Source organism: Haemorhous mexicanus, chromosome 2 (assembly GCF_027477595.1).
Source record: "Haemorhous mexicanus isolate bHaeMex1 chromosome 2, bHaeMex1.pri, whole genome shotgun sequence".
NCBI classification, from domain to species: Eukaryota; Metazoa; Chordata; class Aves; order Passeriformes; family Fringillidae; genus Haemorhous; species Haemorhous mexicanus.
The window spans coordinates 64,212,823-64,234,711 of record NC_082342.1 but is presented as its reverse complement, the minus strand read 5'-3'; the positions used below and the strand labels follow the sequence as shown (position 1 = coordinate 64,234,711).

At 34.3% G+C, this 21,889-nt stretch overlaps 1 protein-coding gene across 1 annotated transcript in view; it reads right to left on the bottom strand.

Annotated features, from left to right (window-relative positions):
• The window catches only part of PCDH17 (protocadherin 17), a 90,152-nt gene that overhangs the window by 46,313 nt on the left and 21,950 nt on the right, over positions 1–21,889 (bottom strand). The window contains exons 3-4 of the mRNA XM_059839115.1: positions 14,602–14,660; positions 14,270–14,442 (exon numbers count right to left, since the gene is read on the bottom strand). Of these exons, the coding sequence (XP_059695098.1) occupies positions 14,270–14,442; positions 14,602–14,660 (232 nt within the window). The remainder of the gene's footprint in view (positions 1–14,269; positions 14,443–14,601; positions 14,661–21,889) is intronic.

Genomic DNA, 21,889 nt, shown 5'->3' with positions numbered 1-21,889 from the left:
TAAATATTGAATAAACCAACCAAACAATTTTTTTTTGGGGGTAAAAAAATAGTAAACTGAACCCTCAGAAGAAAATACTTAAAATTCCCAGAGTAAAGGGACTGCCTTGAGAGAGAGTGAAAAAATAATCCAGCTCGGATGGTTATTCTGCTACTTGTTTTTATATTAACAAATCTGAAAGAGCAAACATAAAAGCAGAATACAGTCATGAGTATTTGAGTGATGTGCAATATAGAGGATTTACTTTCTGAGACAGTTCTGAGAGGCACTTACAGAGTTAAATAATCTTTATTAGGGTTAATCTGTACATGAGAAGGTGTGTAACATACTCCTGACAACAGCGTTCAATTTGCCAAAAATGCAGTTCAATCATTCTCTGTGTGAGCCTTGCAAGAAAGCAGACTATGCTCTCTATCAATAACACTGATGCTGAATAGCAACTTGTGAGACCAGATCTATATTGTGAAGCATTGCTGGCAAAGATATGTCATCTAGAAGTGTGAAAAAATATATGACAACCCCGTTTCTCACAGCTATTTGGCAGAAAACTCTGACATTCATGTAGTTATATGAATATCTATTTAGTTTAGTTTATCTCTTTCAGGGGCACAGTGCAGAAAGGTTTGAAGCATACCTCTTTGTGCCAGCATGTGCAACACCTCCAGCAGCTGACTCTGCTGATGGAGCTGAGAGGAAAGTGGCAGGTGTACTCATGCAGATAAACCTCACCTTGCCATCACAGTGGCACACCCTACAGTGAGTGTGATAAAACAAGATAGAATTGAACTATCTTAAACAAATATTTACTTAGATTTATTAGGATTGCTCCTGTATGTTTATGAAATGCCAGTTGATTCTTAAATGTATTTGCTGGGGATTAACAGCTATTCCAGAATCCATTGCTATTTAATGAACATTCAAGAACTCTCTTAAGGAGCTAGGCTTAAAAAGTTCATGAATTACTTCCATTCACCAAGTGATAAAAATTTACTGAAGATTAACATTATGTAAGGTACAGATAAGTTACACAGAGATTAATCCTTAAATTAATATATTTCTTCATCCCTTGGTATTTAATTAACTTAAATTAAAATAGTTCCAGCAGTCAGATAAATAGGTTAATTTATTTTGAGTTTAAGAAGTCCATATAATCCAAGACCATGCCTTTCTTTTCTTGTGAGTCATTTCAGTAAGGCATTTCAGCACATAGGGCTTTTTAGAAGGTTGATCTCAGATTCTAATTTTAAACCTCTAGCACACTATACTCCATTGCTTCTGGCACTACCAATTTGGCCATAAGAGCCCAAACCAAAAGCCAAGTAGATAAATATTTAAGCGAAGCATAAAAAATAATGCACCTTACACAGTCGCCTGATTTTGTGAGGGAGAAAAACAGTTCCCATCTGCAAACACGTTGAAGAGGGAATAATAGGCATGCAAACAGAAATCATATTTCTTCCATGGAAGAGAGATTCAACACCTCTACAGCATGACTGATGAAATGGGAAAGATTTGCTAAATAAATTTGTGATGATGTCTCCAGAATAAACTTGGGCTGGAACAATTAACACCTATAACCCAAATAAGAAACACAGAGGCCCAAAACTGGTAATGAACAATAGTCAGTCTGCAAAAAGCTCGTTCCCTCAAAGCCTGAGAATACTTCTTTCATAGGTTTAGGTATATACAGTTATTTATATCAGTTAGTCATCTCTTACTGACAGTAAAGAGGATGTGATTCATCTTAAACAGATCAAAAGAATCATACTCTGGAAGTACCTCATACTCCTCAGCTGTAAAGAGCTCATCAGCTAATTAACTATAAAGAATTAAGGTAACTAGCTCAGATGTAGGTGAGATAGTGGGTGCAGTGATAGGGACAATGTTCCTGAGAACATGTGGCTGTTCTTTTCTTCAACAGGGTTGAAAATGTAGAGGTTTGGGAAGCATTCTCTTCCTTTTTTTTTTTTTGTAACCAACAAAACCTTCAGGTCTTTTCATCTTGTTGTATTTATAGAGGACTGAAAATCTAGAAGAAAACCTGTGCCTTACTTTCAAATCAATTTTGGAAATGCAAAATTCAGTTTAAATGAAGATGCCATTAACTAGAATATCCTGTATACCATTAAGATTTTGAAGAGTACTTTTAGCTGTCTTAAACATTTTTTCTTAATTTTTTTTTCTATTTTCCAGAGTATTATGTTCACACATCTAAAGGAAAAATATCATCTAAGTTTTCTGAAATTTTTTTTTTAATACAAAAAGTTTTGCAAGAAATTTCTATAACCTGACATTGAATTAAAAATTCAGAGTTATATTTTGTAGATTTATAACAAAACAAAAAAAAAAAATAGCATACTGTGTTGATTCAATATGGGTAAGGTGGTACAGATCTGCTGACCATTATGAATTTCTGCAAAAAGCAAGCACTTTTCTGATATGAAATATTTCTAGTTTAGAAATATTTAAATGCAGCTCAACTCTGAAAATTACAAATTTTTATCACTTTTGGCAAAGAATTAAATTTAACAAAAGAAAACTACCTTTAACAGTTTCTTACTTATGAAATCTGAATCTTTTGATTGCTTGTTTGGTTTTCTTTTCTCCTCTGTGTTATTCGTTATGTTCCCACGTTATTCTACGTTAATATTTTTTTTTCTTTTTCTTCTTCTTACTCTCACTCTGTCTTTCCAGACTTCTGCATATCAGAAAAAGATATTTACTAAGTTTACAATAAATCTGAGCTTTTACTGACATCTGAATCTATGCCTTTAAAGAATTTAAAGTAATCTTTAGGTTCTAAGCAGCAATGAGGTTCTCAGGCTTTAAATACTGGCTTATTTTGCCATAATTATAAAGGTTACATACCTCCTGAAATCACTGTAAAATAATGGTAAATTAGTAATTGGGGTAAGATTTCTCAATAACAAAAGGAAGGTGAGTTCACACTAATCAGTAACTGTCCAGGCTCTTTTCTTGTGCTAATATTTTAGCAACATATTTCTGCTATTCTCCATAAAATAGGAATAAAAAGTGAATGTACAGAAAATTAAACATATAAAAATAAATATAAAGGAATGAAAATATTCATTCATAATAAAGAATGAATAAACAGACTCTAAATGTAACAAAAATATAAATATTATCAATGCTTTTATATAAACAAAAGGTATCCATAGGAAAAATTCATAATATTATATCCCATAGTCTTAAACACCTTTTGGGATTTTATTTTCACAACCAATATAATGAAGAATGAAAATTTTGAGAGCAGTTTTATTTTGGAAGTCCAAACTACTTGACTTATTTTTTTATTGCAAACACAATCACCAAAAGAATTTTTGTTTTTTTTTTTTGTTTTATCTGGGTGTTTTGTTGTTGGGTTTTTTTTTGGGTTGTCTTATTTTTTGGTTGGTTTTGGGGGTTTTTTTTTGGTTTTTTGGTTTTTTTGGGGTTTGTTTGGTTGGTTTTGGTTTTTGTTTGGTTGGCTATTTTAAAATAATTTTTATGGTCCAGTTCAGCAATGGGCTCTGGTTATTCATGTACTTTGGTACTCCTGAGAAGCAAAAAAGCAGAACACCAGAAGGCAAAGCTAAGTTTAAAGCTTTCCTTACAGCAGTAGCTTCAATGTTCACTGTAGCTTTTTGCATCATCCTTGTCTTCTCCATGTACTTCCCCTCAAAAAGAAGTAATTTATGTGAACTTTTCTAACAACAACAAAATACCGAAGGGATAAGGGACAGAATCTTTGCTTCAAATCAATTTAGCAATGTTGAAAAAAACATGACTTGTTAAAACTAATCAGAGAAATGAAATGCAGGAATATCCCATAAAGTGCTGGAATACCCCACAGGGTGTAGGAATATTCATATTCAGCAGCACACACAGATCCAGTATACACTTCCCAGGGCCATGAAGATTACAGATGTGCTGCAAGTCTCTCCACAGGGTCAGAACAGACACAGTTCTGTTTCTGTTTTCTTTATTACGTTTGATTTGCACCTTTTGAAGGGTTGTTTGGGCTCTGTAGCTGTCTAGAGATCTTGTCAATGTACAACCTAAACTGCACTTTTTATATAAGAACTGTATTCATTTGTTCAAATAAAAATTGGATGAGATAGTGCTATAGATTATTAAATATATATTTTAAAAACTTTATCTGTAAAGTACTGCTTTACAATTACATACTCTATTTTATTCTGACAGCTTTTTCTTCGGAATTATTACTCTTTCCAAAACTACCTTTATGATGAAAATTGAGTGTTTTATGTAAACAGATTTGGGAATTGTTCTCATACTTGCAGTTTTAAAACAAGCAAGCATAAAATGTTGTAAAGCATTAAATTTTCTATAATGTTAAGGTATATATTTATATAGATTACAAAATTAGGTTTTCAGTGATATCAGTTAATGATGTCTTATTTTTGTATTTATGAGTATGCATGTGGACATATATAGACATGTACACTACATATATGTATACAATATTAATAATACTGCATAAATAATAATAATATATAATAAAAGACTAAGAATTTTTGATGTGTAATTACATGAACATCCTCACTAATTTATATGAAACAATTTATATATTAAAAACCTGGAAGAATAGGGAACTTAATTTAAAAAATACCTATACTTTTCTTAAATAAAGGTGTATTGTCTGTGCCACAGAGTGACTTGGTTATACTGGGCATATGCTCTTCTCCATTTCACGCTGCAAAGGGGAGCAGATGGAATTAAATATAGCTTGGCATGCAGCACAGGGGCAGCCATGGAGCACTATTTTTTTAGTACCATGCAGGCAGTACCAGCTCTATATACATTAGAGATGAAACACAAAAAAGGGCATGTCACCTTCAGGAAAGGGTAGTAGTCAGGGAACATCTGTTATACATGCAGTGCTCCCTGTAGAAAGAACTGAAACATGATGAAATATGCATCAAAAGTTCCCTATGCACTGAGGTACATTAAGTCCCTTTCAAACCATATGAAGCCCACTTGGGGAAGGGAGGTTATTCGAGTGCAGCAGCTGGAATAGGAGAAAGCAGCAGCAGGGAATGGAAACCAGCTGTTCTGCCATTCTGGAGATCCGACTGGGCAGTAGGTGCACAGAGGCTGATACATGGCACTGTGTATCACTGAAGTACAGAGACTTTGTCTGCAGAGACACAGACTCACTAAGTTCTGTTAGTTAATCGTTCTGCAGCTCTGTCTCTCAGCCAAGACCAGCTAAATGCTGTATATTATTGTTGGGAAGCACTACATAATCCACATTCCCTGCAATTCTCTAACGTGGTGAGTTCTTCAAGACGAAGATGTTCATAGAGAAGAAGATGAGGAACAGATCGGAGAAAGTATTGTCTTTCAGTATTTTTTACTCAGGATTGGACAGTGCAATACATCCCCATATTTCATTCTGGCACCATAAAAAGCAGGACTAGAGTGGATCCTCTGGCCCTGGACAATTTGAAATAATAGTAGATTATCACTGACAAATGTGTATTTAACCTGTTTTTAAAATCTCCAGGAAAGGGTATTCTTTAATTTATAGGGGTAGCCTACTTCAGTGCCTATATATCTTTATAATAAAGTTCTGTCTCAAATATAACTTAAATATTTCTCCCAGAAAATTAAACTAAAAGAAAAGAAAATGCAGGCACTATCCTCTTTATAACAACTTTATATACACAAAGACCTTTATTATGCTTCACTCCAGTCCTTGTTCATTTAAACACACACAGATTCTAAACAAACACTTCTTTCAAACTTCACCTACAGGCGATGTTTCACAAACTTTTATTTTCTGCTGTTATTATACCTCTTTTTTATTTTGAATCCTTCCAGATCTATCTCTAACATATGCCCACAAACTGCGTACTGTAGATATATCCCTAATTAGAGCATGCTGCAATTCTGGCCCAAATTAGAATAAACCACTTTTCCCCCTCTGGAAGCCACAGCATAGGAGAAAAGTAGTATGTAAACAGAAAAAGGGCCATGAAAAGGACAGTCTCTATTCGTGTGCACAGACATTAGGAGATATGCTTTGTTCCAGAAGAACAAAATACGATTAGTAGTTTTCCAGCTAAAGCATTGCTGAACGGAATAATTAACTCCTGTGTCTTATTTAAGACACTTCTCTTTTGTCTTCTCCAGCTGGACACAGAACTATTGACAAATACAAGCATTCAGATTTCCAACTAATATGTGTCATCTAATAATATATGTCATCTTTATGGAAACTCCATCCTCAGAACATTGCTTTTTTTGGTGAAAAGAATGTGGCTGCAATGTGCAATGGGATTTTGTTAAATCTTGTCCACTATTATGGTTTATCATATCAGCATTTTCTGCTGACTTAAATCATAAAATGATGATTTAAAGTGATGAAGAGAGAAGATGTATTTATTTTGCCTTCTCTATATTACTGATTAAAGATACATACCTTCACATGTATGGGGTTTTTTAAATACTCTAATTCTGTGTAAGCTTAATTAAAAGAAACCTGTAAGTACACCATTCAAGGACATTTTCAGACACAGAGCAACAGTCGGGAATAGACTCTCTAGTCCTGCTACAATAGTTTCCTTGATATTAAGTATTCATCCAAAATATGAATATATGCCCTAAAATATTCATTAACAAAAGTAAGCACAAGTAGTGAATATCCATTTATCACCCAGGGAAATGCATAAAGCCTGATACTATGAAAACTCTTTATTTTCTGATTTCCTTGTTTCAAAAGTTGTTGATCTTTCTATGCCCCCACTTTTCTTTCAATTTATAAAAAGAATCTGAAAAGAAGAAATGTTAGCTGAAGATAATGATTTTGACATAGAAGGACCTCATCTTACTGAGAACTGCAAATCCTTCCCCTGCTCTTCTGGTGGGAATAAAGTGAAAAGATAACTTATGGATTCTAAGCCTTTCAAGAACAAACTGCAGTACAATAACTGTGCTCAGCCCCAGGAAAGGCAGTGTCAAAACTGAAAGTACAGAAAGGATGTAATGAGATTTCCACTAGTGACAGGGGAGGGATATTCTGCTTTGTTGCCTCTGAAGAAAAGCAGAAAGAGATGAGCACCAACAGCTACAGCACCCAAATATTAGAATCTCAGATATGAGACTTATGGTAATAGACTTGTGATCTTGAAGTGCATGGTATGAATTAATTTGCAAATAAGCTCATCAAAGAAAACTCTTCTGAAATTTATGAATACTTTTATTGGTGCAGTCATGAACTTTTCAGATGTTAGTAAGGGCATAATCTAAATTGATTCAATAGTGAAGCATCCAATGAAAACAAAACAGGTCAAAAATACGTATAATTTTCAACCACTGAAGTATTTTTTAATTATAAAATAAGTAGAAATAATGTGGAGAAGAAATAAGGTTTCCTAAAAACGTAGCATGACACACCAAATGGTGCATAGATGAAGTTGTGCTGAATGGCTGTAATCCCTCTGTCACAGTGACATATTTGTGTGTACTGATGGAGAAAGCTCTTTCTGTATGTTTTGAAAGTCAGTTATAGAAATTTGCCCCCCTAATCTTTGGCTAAATGCATTAATTGTGGGATATGCTGCTCACAAAATTTCAAAGCTACCGGATACATGATGGCAATAATCTGCCAGGTGATGAAACATGCACCTGATTAAAACCCCAGTTTGGCAGAACACAGCACCAGTTGAAATGCAGGATAATGGGCAATTACAGGCAGCAGTAATAGGCTAAGGCAATCTGATGCAAACTGTGTTCACTGTCACTTCAGCTGCTGGAATGTTTGCACCACTCTTCTATTTTGTATCAACAAAACAGAGGCAGAGAAGTCATGAGGCATAAAGTGAGTATATCCCTTCTCTGTTAGGATGCCACTTCACTTCCTTTTCTGACTTTCCTGTTCTTTTAGAACAAACATTCTCGTCCTCACACTTCTCCTTCCTTACTTGGATAGCATTGCTTGGAAACCAAAGCTGCTTGTGTACTTCAGAGAAGGGCACACTATCGTGAAGCTATGCCTGGGAGCCCTCCCACCTATAAGGAGGAAGCACCAAACAAATTGGATTCTGCTTTGAAGCAGTCACACAGCTTCAATCACAAATCTCAACTTGGTATAAAAATAGCTGAAATCTAAAAGACAAACTTAAATTGACTGGTAGACTAAGAGATTGTCTAAAAATAGAACCTAAACCATGAGAGATATTCAACATAATACTCTGAGTGAAGAAAAGTTGGCAGACATGAGAGTCTTTCTTTATTTTGTCTAAATCCATCATATAATTTGCTGTAGACATTATACAGCAAAAGACATGTCACAGATTACCAGGTATTAACATGAGAAAGGCTGACAATCACTGTACAGCAAAGGCAACTGACCTGCATTTTTCTCTGTAGCTCATTAACTCTGGTTAGAAGGGAGAATATCATTCCGATTTCTCAGAAAAAGGGAACTATTGAACAATTGCACAGTCTAGATCAGCCCAGGTAACAAAATCTTGCAAAAGTATTACCTAGATCATCTTAAAATGCTTGAGATCAAGACACTTCGAACATTTGAAACTTTTTATTAGTTTCCTCTGACTAAAAGTGAAATATATAAATTTAAAAAATTAATCCAAATCGAAGTTTCAAAATCACCATTCACAAGGACTTATAAGTATTATGAGACCAATAATAATGCTGGTAATTCTCATCTATTCAGAAGTACTGTTTCACTGAACCAAGTGATCACAGCAGAAAAAAGGAAAGAAGTAATGTCAGTGGATCCAGTGTCATATTGAACTTGCTATACACACCAGAGTAGATATCAAAGAATGATATTATTCTTCATAAAGCTCTTCACTTCTACCTACGTTTTTAATCTTAAAGTCTCATTATTAGAAGAAGGCCAAAATCAAATATCTCCAGCTTATTGATTACTAATTTGGTCAATCAGAAACAGTTACAGTGTAGATAAGTTTTCTTTGACCTATGTTAGTCCTCATCTAGGATCATATATGTGCTTGCATAAAATACAAAACCAAAAGAAAAGAAGAGAAAAATATATTGAAAAGAACAAACAGAAGCAGATAACGCAAGGCTCAATACCTCAATTTGTGTGGGCTTCACCCAAAACTTTCCAGAATTTACAGTTCTAGAAACAGATTCTACTACTGAGACATACCAGAACAAAGGAAGGAGACCCTCAATACAATTAGGTTGCTCTTATAGCTTTCCTGGAAATCAATTCATCAGATGAAACTGGAAAATGGATACTGTGTGCAAGTAAGCAGCAAGTTAGCATCTTACCTGACCATATTAGAAGTAAGCAAGTTAGAAAGGTTGATAGCGCTGGACATAAAGACTATTAAGTGGTGTCAGAGCAAGAAGGGCAGTCTGACAGATACTCTGAGCACAGAGAGAATGTGATAGATGTTCTGTCCAGAGGAGAAAACCTATGGGAGGAAGCATTGTTGAACAAAAGATTTCACATGCTGTGTCAGTTCCTGGAGACTCCCAGCATTCATCAGTTTCTCAGAAAAGGCCACCATCACCAGTTTTGCAAACTTTGAAAAGAAATATTTCTCCACAATCTTCTTTTCCTATTATCTCATTAAGCTGGTGTATTCATAAAAGAACTCATCATCCCCAATAGCATGGAAAGCATTGGTGATGATGTCAGACAGCAGAAATGTGCTTGATGAACTTTCTGCACTTATCAGTCTAGACTGATTCTAACTCAGTTAAACAGAATGGATTTTAATTATCCAACAGACTCTAGCAAGATTATGCCAGGAAAATTAATGGATAGCCCAGAAAAATGGTGGTAAAAATTTTTTGTAATTTCTGCTCTGCTGAAGAAGGATAATGCAGGATACTTGATTTCTAGGATCAGTCTTATTTAGAAATGGAGACTGCAAATGAACAAGTTACTACAGACTTGTTACATGAACATGTTCAATGGGCAAACACAAAGGGTAACAAAGAGTGTTCATAGAGAGTCTCCAGAACTGATATAATTTTCATTCCTAAGACATACATGCAGAACTGCATCAGTTGTGATGCAAATGTATTTTTTTTGTGATGAAGAAAGAGAAAATTATATTTTCAAATTACACTTAGTATCACTTTTTTCATGTAGATACATTACATTTCTTTTATACTGGTAACAATACCCTAGACTAAAATGATGCTGTTTTACAGAGAAGCCTGATGGGCAACCTTGGTCCTAGAGGAGACTCTGACAACTATGCTATAGAGTTTCATTTTGCCCTTCCTCCAAGCATCTGCCTCTGATTTTTTTCTTTATTCTCAGGATCCACACTATTGTTAATGAGGCAACAGCATATGCAGAAATGGCTCTTCTATGGGATGCAGGTGTGAATGGCAAGAAACTGTGTTGAAAGTAAGATGTAACGCACAGTGATAAAGCAAAAACTCAACAAAGCTACTGAATTTGGAGATATTTAATCCCTTGAAGTTTTTTTGACAAACACATGAAAGTGCAGATTTACAATGGAACAAGAAAACACAGACCAAAAAAAAAAACCCAGAAAAGAAAAAGAAACTAAAAATTCCTGGGGAAATTTAACAAAGACAATAATTTATGAGTAACTACAGAAAAGTCCATAACTTGGTATTCTCTGCTAAGGTTATAACGTAAGCATATGCAGGATTCACTAAGTATAAAATTAACATCTTGCTGTTTTACTGTTCCCCTGTAGATATTCTTGTTTATGTTTTATGGGTTATGATATAATTTTCAGCTTTGGATACCTTTTAAACAAATACAGACTATTGCTGTTATTCTTAAACAGCAATACCAAACAAAACAGTTGCTCTGTTTTTTAAATGCAAAAAGTGAATATTGCATGCTACGACCTCAAGTGAAATAAACGGGCAACTTGACAGATGTGTTCAAAACTAATAATTCTTGTAAGACTTCTAAGTAGGGTGATCTCAAACTGTCCAAACTACTGATAGGGTTTAAAGTATCAGCAACAGAAGTGGAAAAAAAAGACAGGTAAACAAAACTGATCTATCCAAAACCATTCTATTAAAGGAGTAGCAGGCATATGGAACAAGCTGTTTAGTAAGACAGCTGATTGAGATAGCACAAGTAAGCTTAAGAGAATGTAAGAGATATTCTTATGCAGAAAGTGGCTTGGATATCACAGCAAGAGAGTATAGGGATGAAATAACTAAAGTGGGACGTGCTTATTGTAACACAAGACTTACTGTCATGATATTTTTTACAGTTTTGGGGGGGGGTTTCTGCTTTCTTTTCATTAGGACATTCCATAAACTTTTCATTAATTATGAAATTAATTATATTTCATTTGCATCGTCTTTCTCGTTTGTGAAAATGTTTAAAATCACTACCAGATAAAACTTGCTATCTGGATATATTTTCCTTGAAATCAACTATTCCAATGGTAAACTGACGGGCTCTATCTTTCACTGTTTTCATTAATTAAATGAAAATCATAGAGTAAGCTTGATTGCTTACCATCTCATGCTGAAATCAGAAGACATCTTGTCCACAAAAATTTTTTTTGTAAAATTTCCTACTTCTCTGTTACTGAGAGAAGCACAATTGCTGTAGTGCTACCAACACACTTTTAGCTCAGTATGGCCTTTTAATTGTCAACCGTCTGGGCTAGAGTTGCTCAAAACTGTAGTCAAAACACTGGTACAACTAGAATTCTTATTACTGCCATGGGCAGAATTGAATGCATGAGAGTAGTGTTTGGAATTACAAGAAGAATATGTCAAACTTAAACTTAACTCATTTTTAAATTAGGATTCTCACATAAAGATCCTGGCTTCATAGTTAATCCTGATAATTTTTCAGTAATTTCAGAAGATGCAATTATTAGTGTTGTTCTAATAGAAGAAGCTAAAGTATTTAAATAACTTTAAAAGACAATATCAAACCTAGAACATGACTACAAAATAGTGAATTCCCATCCCTGCAAATAATCCAGAATGATGACAGAACCACAAATTCTGCTATTGCTTAAGGCATTGCGGAGACAATTGTTTCTAGCAAGCTTTCCATCTCCTTTTCCCAGAAAACAATTTTTCTCTAAAGAAAAATTCAATTATTTTTCTATCGTAATCACATATATCATATTTCTTACTGTCCTTCAACCTGGCTTATGACTAGAGAAAACAATTTTATTTATCTTCTTTTAAAAGAGAAATATTACGTTGGGCTAAGAACCCCAATCATACTAAGCTCAATGACAAGTAATCACTGATTTCATTGGGAACACCACATAGCACCACATTTGTTACTGCAATGACCTGAAATCCCATAAGGTGCTTGATGCAGGTTCAGCTTTTATAATATAACAATGATTTTATTATAGCACACTAGAGATGGAAGAGTTCATTCAAGCAAACAAATTTACATCATTACTATTTGTAATTATATTTGGAGGGAAGAAAAAAATAAAAAATAAGGAAAAAAATGTTTGTCTCTCTATCCCCATTATTTTATTTTCTTCAGCAAAGAAATTCACATAAACAGTCACTGCTGTAGATCAGTGGCTGACAATACTTAACGTCCATAATTCAATATATGTTTAATAAGAACATGAGGGATTCATCTGAGCAATTGGAATAAATTTTCTTGATGAATAGGGCAGCTCAACTAGGTATAATGACAAACATAAACCTGCAAATAACTCTTTGCATTATAATGAAATTAAGCAATGGGAATGGTTGTCTTAATGTGCTTACTAGATTGCATATATTTTGACCAGAATTGGATTTGATGCTGCTGGACAAAATGCAGTATTATGAACACTGGTCATACAGTCCTTTTCTATAAAAACACACATTTTTAATCTGAAAATTTGAAAGATCTTTCATGGCTATACTTGATAGATGCAAATCCAGAATTTTTGTCTTCATGTCACACAAAATTGAGAGAATACGACATATGCTCAAATAGCTTCTTTAAAAAAAATCCTGCACTGCATGTTTATACAGATCAATGTCCAATTATAAGCAGAGAGTTGCTGTGGCAAAAGGTCAGGAAAAAATAATCTTTCCGGCATTTATTACTTGGAAAATAAGGTCACATATGAGGTCAACCTCCAAATGTATACACAATAAATTATACTGCAGCATTCTAAATATTCTGCATTGCAAAAATTATACTGCAATCTCAACACAATCAGAAAAATGAAGTTGAACATGTATTTCCTGACAACTGTACTACAGATCAGACTAAGCTAAGAGGTGAAAAACCCAGGTCCAATTAATCAACAATTAATAAAAAGCTTATCATATATTTCTGCTTAATTAGAAATATAACTTCTTATTAAGGCTGACTGATTTAATAGTTTCTTAACTGTCTTTAACACTGAAACACCCTCCCCACAACAAAGCAAAATAATGGAAAACATACAAAACATTTAAAAATCATTCAGTGATGCACTTCTTTATTGCTTACAGCATAGAAGCAAAACATAAAGGCAGAGAATGCTAGAGTGCTTGTCTGTCTGATTGTCTAAAAAAAAAAAAAAGTGTATATTTTGAAATAAAAGACCTCCTAATTAGATAAAACACATCCAAAAAAAAAGATTTGGACACAGTTTGAGGAAATAAATATGCTTGTTTGTCAGAATGAATGTTGGCAGAGAAAATTGTCATTGTCCTGATCTAAGTAATTTTGCTCTTTCACAGACAGGCTCAATCTTTGCTACCTTAACAGATGTGAATGAAAGTATACTGAAAATCAGACTGAATTAGTATTTGACACCTCTCACAGTACTCTTAATTGTGAAATCAACATTATAAACAGGAAAATGCATCCATGAAATGAAAACGTCTTCTGACTCATTTTTACTCTTGTCTTTTATGTGAAGCATTTTCTTTTCCTCCTCTCCAAACTGCATGAGGAATATAAATGACTGGTGTTCTTTTATCTGTTGCAGTCATGTCTAGTTTGAATTTCCAAATCAGGCTTTGACAGAAGGATTGTATATAATATATCACAGGCAAACCAGTGGAGATAGAGTATATTCTAATCATTTTCAAAAGTACTAATTTTTTTTTTTTTTTTAAATCTGCTTTGGACACTTGTGGTTTCATTTCATGTTCATTCTGAAAGATACTGTGTTCTTTGCTCTGGGCTAGTGACAAGAATTACTGTTTTCTCTGATAATAATATCAGTGGGCTATTCCTCTCTGATAAACCACAGCTGCAATATTAATAGGTTGAAAATGACGTTTTAAACTTTATGCTTTTGTAGGCATTGTAAGCTTCACTCACCTTGTTCAAGTGGCTGGCTTTTAGTTGAAGTAGTTTTCATCTTGAGTGCCTCCCTAACAGACATGTCACAGCAGGAGCCTTTGTTAGTGTCTTGGTCACTGTCAGCCTGATCACTGTCCCCATGCCCGCTGTCCCTCAAGCTGGCTCTTTCTGGATCCTTGAACGTGGAGCTACTGAAATACATATTGAAAAAAAAAAGAAAAAAAAAAGAAAAAAAAGAGAGAGAGAGAGTGTTGTATTTACTTGTTCTAAGTTGAATTGTACTCTCTGGCAAAGCAATTTTGACAAGAATGCAAATGGGGAAGCCAAGAAAGTTATTTAATAGTCCTTACCTTTGAACAAACTGCTGCCTGCTGCCCATGTAATTGGGCTCTGCGGGAAAATTGTCTGTCTGTGAAAGAGAAGGAAAAAAATACGTATAGTTGTACACTGGACAAATCTCCTGCAGAGCAACAAGATTTCCTAGAGGAGAAATGATTAATAATTCAAAAATTCCCTTAATCTTCAGATTTGTACATTTTAATTAAATTGGAAAATGCTGGCATGTAATTATGTGCTCAGAACAATTAAATGATTCCGGTCCACAAATTACCTGCTAAAGTAAACAATGAAGCTCCAATAAGTGGCATTCTCTGTTAGTAACCTGACAGATGACACTGTTTATGTTTTTTCATTAAATAGATATTAAGACTGATGGTTATTGAAAATGAGAGAAAAAACAACTTTGCATATTAAAAAAGTGAATTATTCAATAACAATAATTTTTAATCATAATTACATCATCTACTGGGATTCTGAAGCTCTTACTACTGTAACAGAGTTTTTTATGCTGCTATATTACACTTGAATTGAAAAAAATAAACAAAAAATCAAGAAAATTTATGGCTGATTAGCTGTGGGGTTTCTCAGATACTACTGGAAAATACAAGTATGAAAATATTTGGATTTTTCTCTCTTTAATTTTCATCAGTATTAATATCTATGTCAGAATCATGAGAACCACGCATGCAAACGAGAATATTGAATGATCACTGTTGACAAGTAGTTTTTAAAAGAAGATACTTTTAATGAGTCTGTCATGTATATTTTTAGCAGCATGAGCCAAGTAACTGTAGAAGCAGAAGTATTAAAAGGATCCAGACCAACATGGAGTCCTGCCAAAGGGAACTGAATTCCCCTTGTATCATTAGCTGGAGTTCTTTGGGAGAAAGAGAGACTGCATCATTCAGAAAACTCCGCATACTGTACATTCACGCACGTCACTTCTTCTTGCAGCTGACCTAGCGACAGAGCTTCTACTGTTTTCTGCATCACTTCACATCACACCACTCTGCTCCGCAGCAGCTCCGGCTTTCGCAGCAGCATCCAGAGGATCAGTATCCGTAACACAGCCAGCACACAATTAATGGAGCTGAGAGCCTGAGGTTTAGTGTCACACAGCAAGTGTTTACACAGGTGACTGGGATCTTAGGTATTTGCACTTCCCTGCCACTCCCCACTCCCCATTTTTATCTTTGTTCTGGTTTTGTCAGTAGGAGGTAATTAGAAATATTTGCTAGTTTTGGTATGGTTGGAATTTGAGCTTGGAAAAGAGGAAAAAGTTTAATCCAAAATTTAAGTAACTGCTGTTTGCAACAGAAATTGGGCAGACACCTGTTACTCCCAAGGGATTTGTGAAATAGCTGTGCTTGTATATCATGGATGTCTTTTGTGTTTTAGAGAAGGGATGGAAAATATAGAACCATCTTCCATTCAGAAGGTATGTCAATGTACACTGCACTTTCTTCTAGTTTCTAAATCCTTTTGTTCAAAAAATAAGTTTATAACACATACTATGTTACCATCTATCCTAGCTTTAGTATATGCAATTAGAATAAAAGTTCATCTTCACATTTAGTATGTATCAAGTTAGAAAAACAAATATTGGAAACAACAATTTCAGCATTCTAATGTGCATTCCTCAAATGCAGCACATCACATTTTGGAAGCAGCTATAATTCTGCTGTTTCTTTTAATCTTGCAAGTTTTAAGCTAGTATCTCTCTTTTGTGCAGCAAAAAGAGATAGATATATATATATTCATATACAATCATTATGGCACTTACAAAACCCAGCACTTGTCAACCTGAATAAACCTTTACTACTGCAGGACTCACGTCTCTTTTTCATGGCTAATATCTCAAATAGAGATATCCAGGAAAAGTGACCTTATGCTTTTACTTACGTAAGACATCTGTCTCCTCCTAAGCACAGCTGCTACCAGAATCAACATTTCCATTTTTCATGACATTGGCAGTCAAAATGCCTGCTATAAACTGGTTTTTCATTAATTCTCTTCCATTAAAAGTCAGACTTTTGTCCTGAAAATAATTATAACTCCTCCTTTTTGATGGTTCTAAGAACTTAACTGTAAACTGGACCACTGTAAGAACTGGTCATACTTTTTGTCTCTGCTTTTTCATAGCAAAAAAGCATTTCAGACATCCGGGATGAGCCAATAAATAGATATTAAAATAGAAGGTATGACCACATCTTAGCTGCTGAGAAATTCTGCATTTATGGTAATCATTAAAGACCTTTAACTAGATAATAATTTGACCAATTACCTTCATACTGTATTTTGCTTCAATACAATGAATTGGGTGCCATGTTACAGCAAGTTCATTTTTACAAAAGAACAAACGTAAGTACTTGCTGATCATATACAGACACAGAGCTCAGAGTTAAATACTGTTCTTTCTGCACTAAGAGCATTAGCCCTTCTTCTATGAATTATGAAGGTATGATGCTTGTGTTGAGCTGTAACAGCCCTCTGAGATACAGGCAGCAAAGGGAGGACTGTTTCATGTATGAAAATATCTATTAAATTTGTGATAAATAAAAAAAAATATTTTAAGGTTTGGAAGTTTGGAGGAATCTTAGAAATTAAAGTATCTGCTTCACAATGAATGAGAGAGAGAGAGGAATGTTTAACACATTTAACTCCCTCAAAATCTTTTTTTTTTTGCTGTCTTAATCCCAGTTGAAGTGAGAGGTCATATACTTAAATTTTTTACACTTTAACATTTATGGAAGTGATATTACACATTCCAGCTCATGCATTAATCATACCTCTTTAAATTGCATAGCTGTAACTCAAAGAAACAAATACTACCTAAAAAAATCTAAAAAACCCCTTGTTCTTCTCTGGATATACAGCCCTTTCTAGAAAAAAAAATCACCAAAACTCTGGACTTCCAGTCTTAAGGTAGGTTACAATTCACCTGCAGAAAACCACCTAGTCAGTCAAAATCTAGTCAGCTACTCTAGCTAATCAACCAAGATCCCTCAATGTGCCTTTGAGAAATACAAACTATCACATTTGGTCATCCAGTGTCAGGTTCATAATGCTCCTGGGGAGCATTATTGGCATAGGGGAATCATGACAACCAGCAAGATTTCCAGTGCAATAGCTAAAGCTAAATAAGATGCATCAGATAAGAAGTGAATTGCCTGGAATTGCAGTCTGCTGCTAAATAACCAAAAATTATTCAAATGCCACCATCATTAACTTCCTGAAGAACAAAATAAAACAAATTACCCCCTCATTCTCACCCTCCCTCCAAAGAAATCTCCAGGAAAAATCTGTCTCTAAAAGTCACTAAAGTTAAACAGTAAAGAAACGTGAATTTTTTTATCTCTGTGATTCGAGACTGAGGGCTGGAGTATCAATTAAGTCACCAGCAGCTACCACAGCACAGGTTCTCCAGTAGAAGGATAAATGTTATATAAATTAAAAAAAAAAAAAAAAAAAAATAAAGGCAGTAATGTCCACTGCCACCAGAAAACTAAAGTCTGTGATATCAACCTAACTGTCCAAAGCCACCTTAGAGAAGTGGCCCTGGTTTTTTGGCCCATTTTCACAGATTAGCAGAACCAGCTAATTTCTGAGGAGAGTATGCTGTTAAACCATTCAACAGATATTCTTTTTTGATGGTTGCTATAACAGACCTTTACAAATATTTTATTCTACCTATCTGTTCTAATATGTGACTCTGGATCAAATATGAAATTTTAGGAACACTGTCATTAGTGTAATGTTGCAGAATAATGTCTGAGGATTTCTGTACAAGCATTTGATACAGCTTTCCTAGAAGTTGAAACTCATTAAAAAAAGCCATTTAAAAAGAGGTCAGAATGCACAGGAACCTTTCAAAAGCTGCCAAAATTTAAAAAGAAGGGGTTACTTCCTTTCAGAAAATATCGTACAGTTTGAATTTGTTACCTTTTGCTACAGTGAATTGAAGAGAAGGAAAATAAAAGAAGAGGCAAATTAAACCTGTGCAAAATATACTTTTCATAGAATCATAGAACAGTTTGGGTTGGAAGAGACCTTAAATTTCATCTAGTTCCACATGTTTTCTCCCCATCATGGGTAGGGATACCTTCCACCAGTTCAGGTTGCTCAAAGAACCATTCAACTTGGAGTTGAACAGCTCCAGGGATGCGGCAACCACAACTTCCCTAGGCAACTTGAGCTGGTTGTATTAACTGGTTTGAAATTTCAAATGCGACAATATAATTGCTACAGTCCAATAATGGGACTTCGAAAATCATTAAGTGGACAGTGTTTTCATGAATAGCATATAGAATATCTTTCCAAGTACATCAACTGTCTACAAAACTATTCAGTTTATTGCACCTGTCAAGACTTGTATATTATGACCACACGAGGACCTAGATAAACTAAAATTGTTGCCAAGTATAGGTCTCACATGGTGTATTTGGAATAATTTTATAAAAATTTTATAGACTCAGAAATAAAGCCATTCAAAAGTTTGAAAGTCAGCTGTTAAGTTTCTACTAATTAATTCTGGAATGGCTATGGTTTCCAAAAGTTTAATTTAGAGAAAGGAAAATGAAAAATTATAACCAAGAACAGAGTATGAGAAACAAATTCTTCATGGGATCCATTAACCTTAAATAAACTCATAAGAAAAAAAACAGCAAAAACCTCATCACTGAACCAGCCTGGGCCAAGCATTACACAATGAATTATGGAGAATATTTTTAGCAATGAGTTATATTAATTTCTTTTCCTTTTTTTATCTTTTCATAAATTCATATTCACAAGGTATATGTGTTTACTTCTGTTGAAATATTATGCTATTTTTATATATACATACATAAAATCTATAAGAGCGTGGCTCTGCACACATTTTTTTTTTAATTCAGGATTAGAATTACAGCACCATATTAATCAGGTTTCAAAAATTCTGCTGTTGCTCAATAAGACAACAGTAGACAACTTACAAGTCTTCTGCTTTCAAAAATTGCTGCAAAAAGCAGACTGTTTCTTAAAAATTAGAGGTTCCTCTCTATTTTTCTTGTTCTCTTTATTTTTTAATAAAAAACATTTTTATGTTACAATTTTGAAGAATTCTAGCAATATTTGGTGTATTCCATACTGTTTGAATAAAATTAGACTTTTTTTTTTTTTTTTAAAGAATTTGCAACTCAATGAGTTTGTCTAATAAAAAAAAAAGGTCAATGCCTAAAAGAAAAAGAGGACGTGAGAGAGAAAGGGACAGGGACAGAGAGAGAAATTCAATATGTAAGTATTCTTGACAAATTATGCCTAGAGATAATTGTCATATAAGGGAAAGATGTACTCTAAAATATGAAAAAAAAGACTTAGACATTAATCAGATTTATGAATATTAGACGACTAGAATATTCATAATTTTTTCTCAGAATTACAAGAAGTATCACATTTTCTGAAATTATTTAATGCATCTCCATTTCATGTAGGTGTTCATACCTGGAACTATAATAAAGCAAAATGTCTTTGCTGACTCTAACTTCTTTTTAATTAAACATTAAATGCAAAAATGAAATTAAATACCTCTCACCTTTTTCAGACTGCCATTTAATATCTAATTCAAGCATCTTCTGTGCCTTTTCTTGAAAAGCTGAATTCCAAGTATTCACCCTTCCCCCATGAAACAAAGATCTTATATAACGGCAATCTCTTCTGGAGGCAAAAGAATTGTATTCTGCCAAATTGAGTTTTGAAAGAACAGACAATTGTCTTCATTTTGTTAGGAACAGTGTGGGTTCAACATAGTACAATTTTTCACAAAGACTTCTCAGTATAAGACTGCCAGTGAGTGTGTACACTTAGCCTGAAATAGTAGTTTTTGCTTCCACAAGATTTACTTCATTAAGAAAATTCACTTACCCAATAGCTAAAACTAACAACAAAACCAAAAACTGGACATAAACCTCTCATAGGTTATTCTACTACTTTCAAGGACAAAATTTAATAGGCTATTTTAAAATACTATGTGCTTTCTACTCTCATTCCTTTGAAAATGTTTTTGATATATAATTTATATGACTTGTACATATTTGGGAAATTTCACACTTGCTGCAAGATGTGTATTTTGGTGTTAAAAGTCCTACAGTGTGTTTATGTGAATTTCTGACATATATAGAGCTCTTCAAAAGCACATTGAAAACACAGGGCAGTAAAAACAGTCAAATGCACAAGGCAATATCATTCACGAAGCTGCTGTACTCTTTCTTAAAGTGTTGGTTGGTGGCTCCTGTTTTCTCTTCCTCTTGAATGAGAAAAGCAAAACTGTGAGAGGAACAGGTCCTCAGCTCTTCAGTCAATTGCACAGTGACTTCTGAAAAGTGAAGCTCTGAGGACAGGCACTACCATCCTCTCCCATAAGCAAAGGAATGCAGATCTCCCTGTATAAATGCCTAATCCATGCACTGTTTTCACTTAGCAAGTACCATATTTGTTACCAAAATAAATTATTTTTGCTTTATTGGTTAAGGTGTCATACTAAGGCATTGTAGATTATTTCAGTTGTTTTTACTATTTGTTTAATGAAACTAACTATTTGTTAAATTTTTCCAAGAGTTTATTCTTCAATGCACAAGACACTAAAGATGGCAGAAGCCTAGATTGTGGGAATTTAACACAGTGCAAGGATTAGAAATCACAAGGCCCACACAAGGTTCTTCTCATCTCACTGATGATTGCACCAAGTCAGAAGACTGAAGAAGCTAAAAAGGTCACTACAGAATGGCATAATTTTAAGTGATCCTGGTAAAAAAAGTAGACCTGAGTGACATTCAAAAGATGAGGTGACATGAGACCCGGATCAGACTTTCTGATATGAAATAAAAGATTTAAGAATTTCAGGAACACGCTTGTCTCTTTGTCGGCAGGGAAGTCAGCTCAACAGAAAACTTCAGCTTCTCTACTAGCTCAGGATGTGTGTATAAGGTCAGACTTCTCTCTCTAAGAAAGATGTGACAAACTGGGGAAACCAAACCCAAAACTTTCTCCTATGGGAAAGGGAATAAAGATATTCCAGACCAAACTGAAATTGTTGGATTTTTTACAATGCATTCAGGTTTCTGAGCCTTATTTTATTTTGCACTGGAGAAATATGAAATGCAATGAAATTAGCATGATCTCAGAAGAGAATGTGGAAAGTTGTCAATTGTGACTGGGAAAAAGGAATTGTAATATGAGTTCGGAAGTTGAACTATGTTTTGGAGAAGATGCAAGATAAGAATGTAGGAGGAAGTGCCAAACATCACGCCACATAAAGAGCTCAAG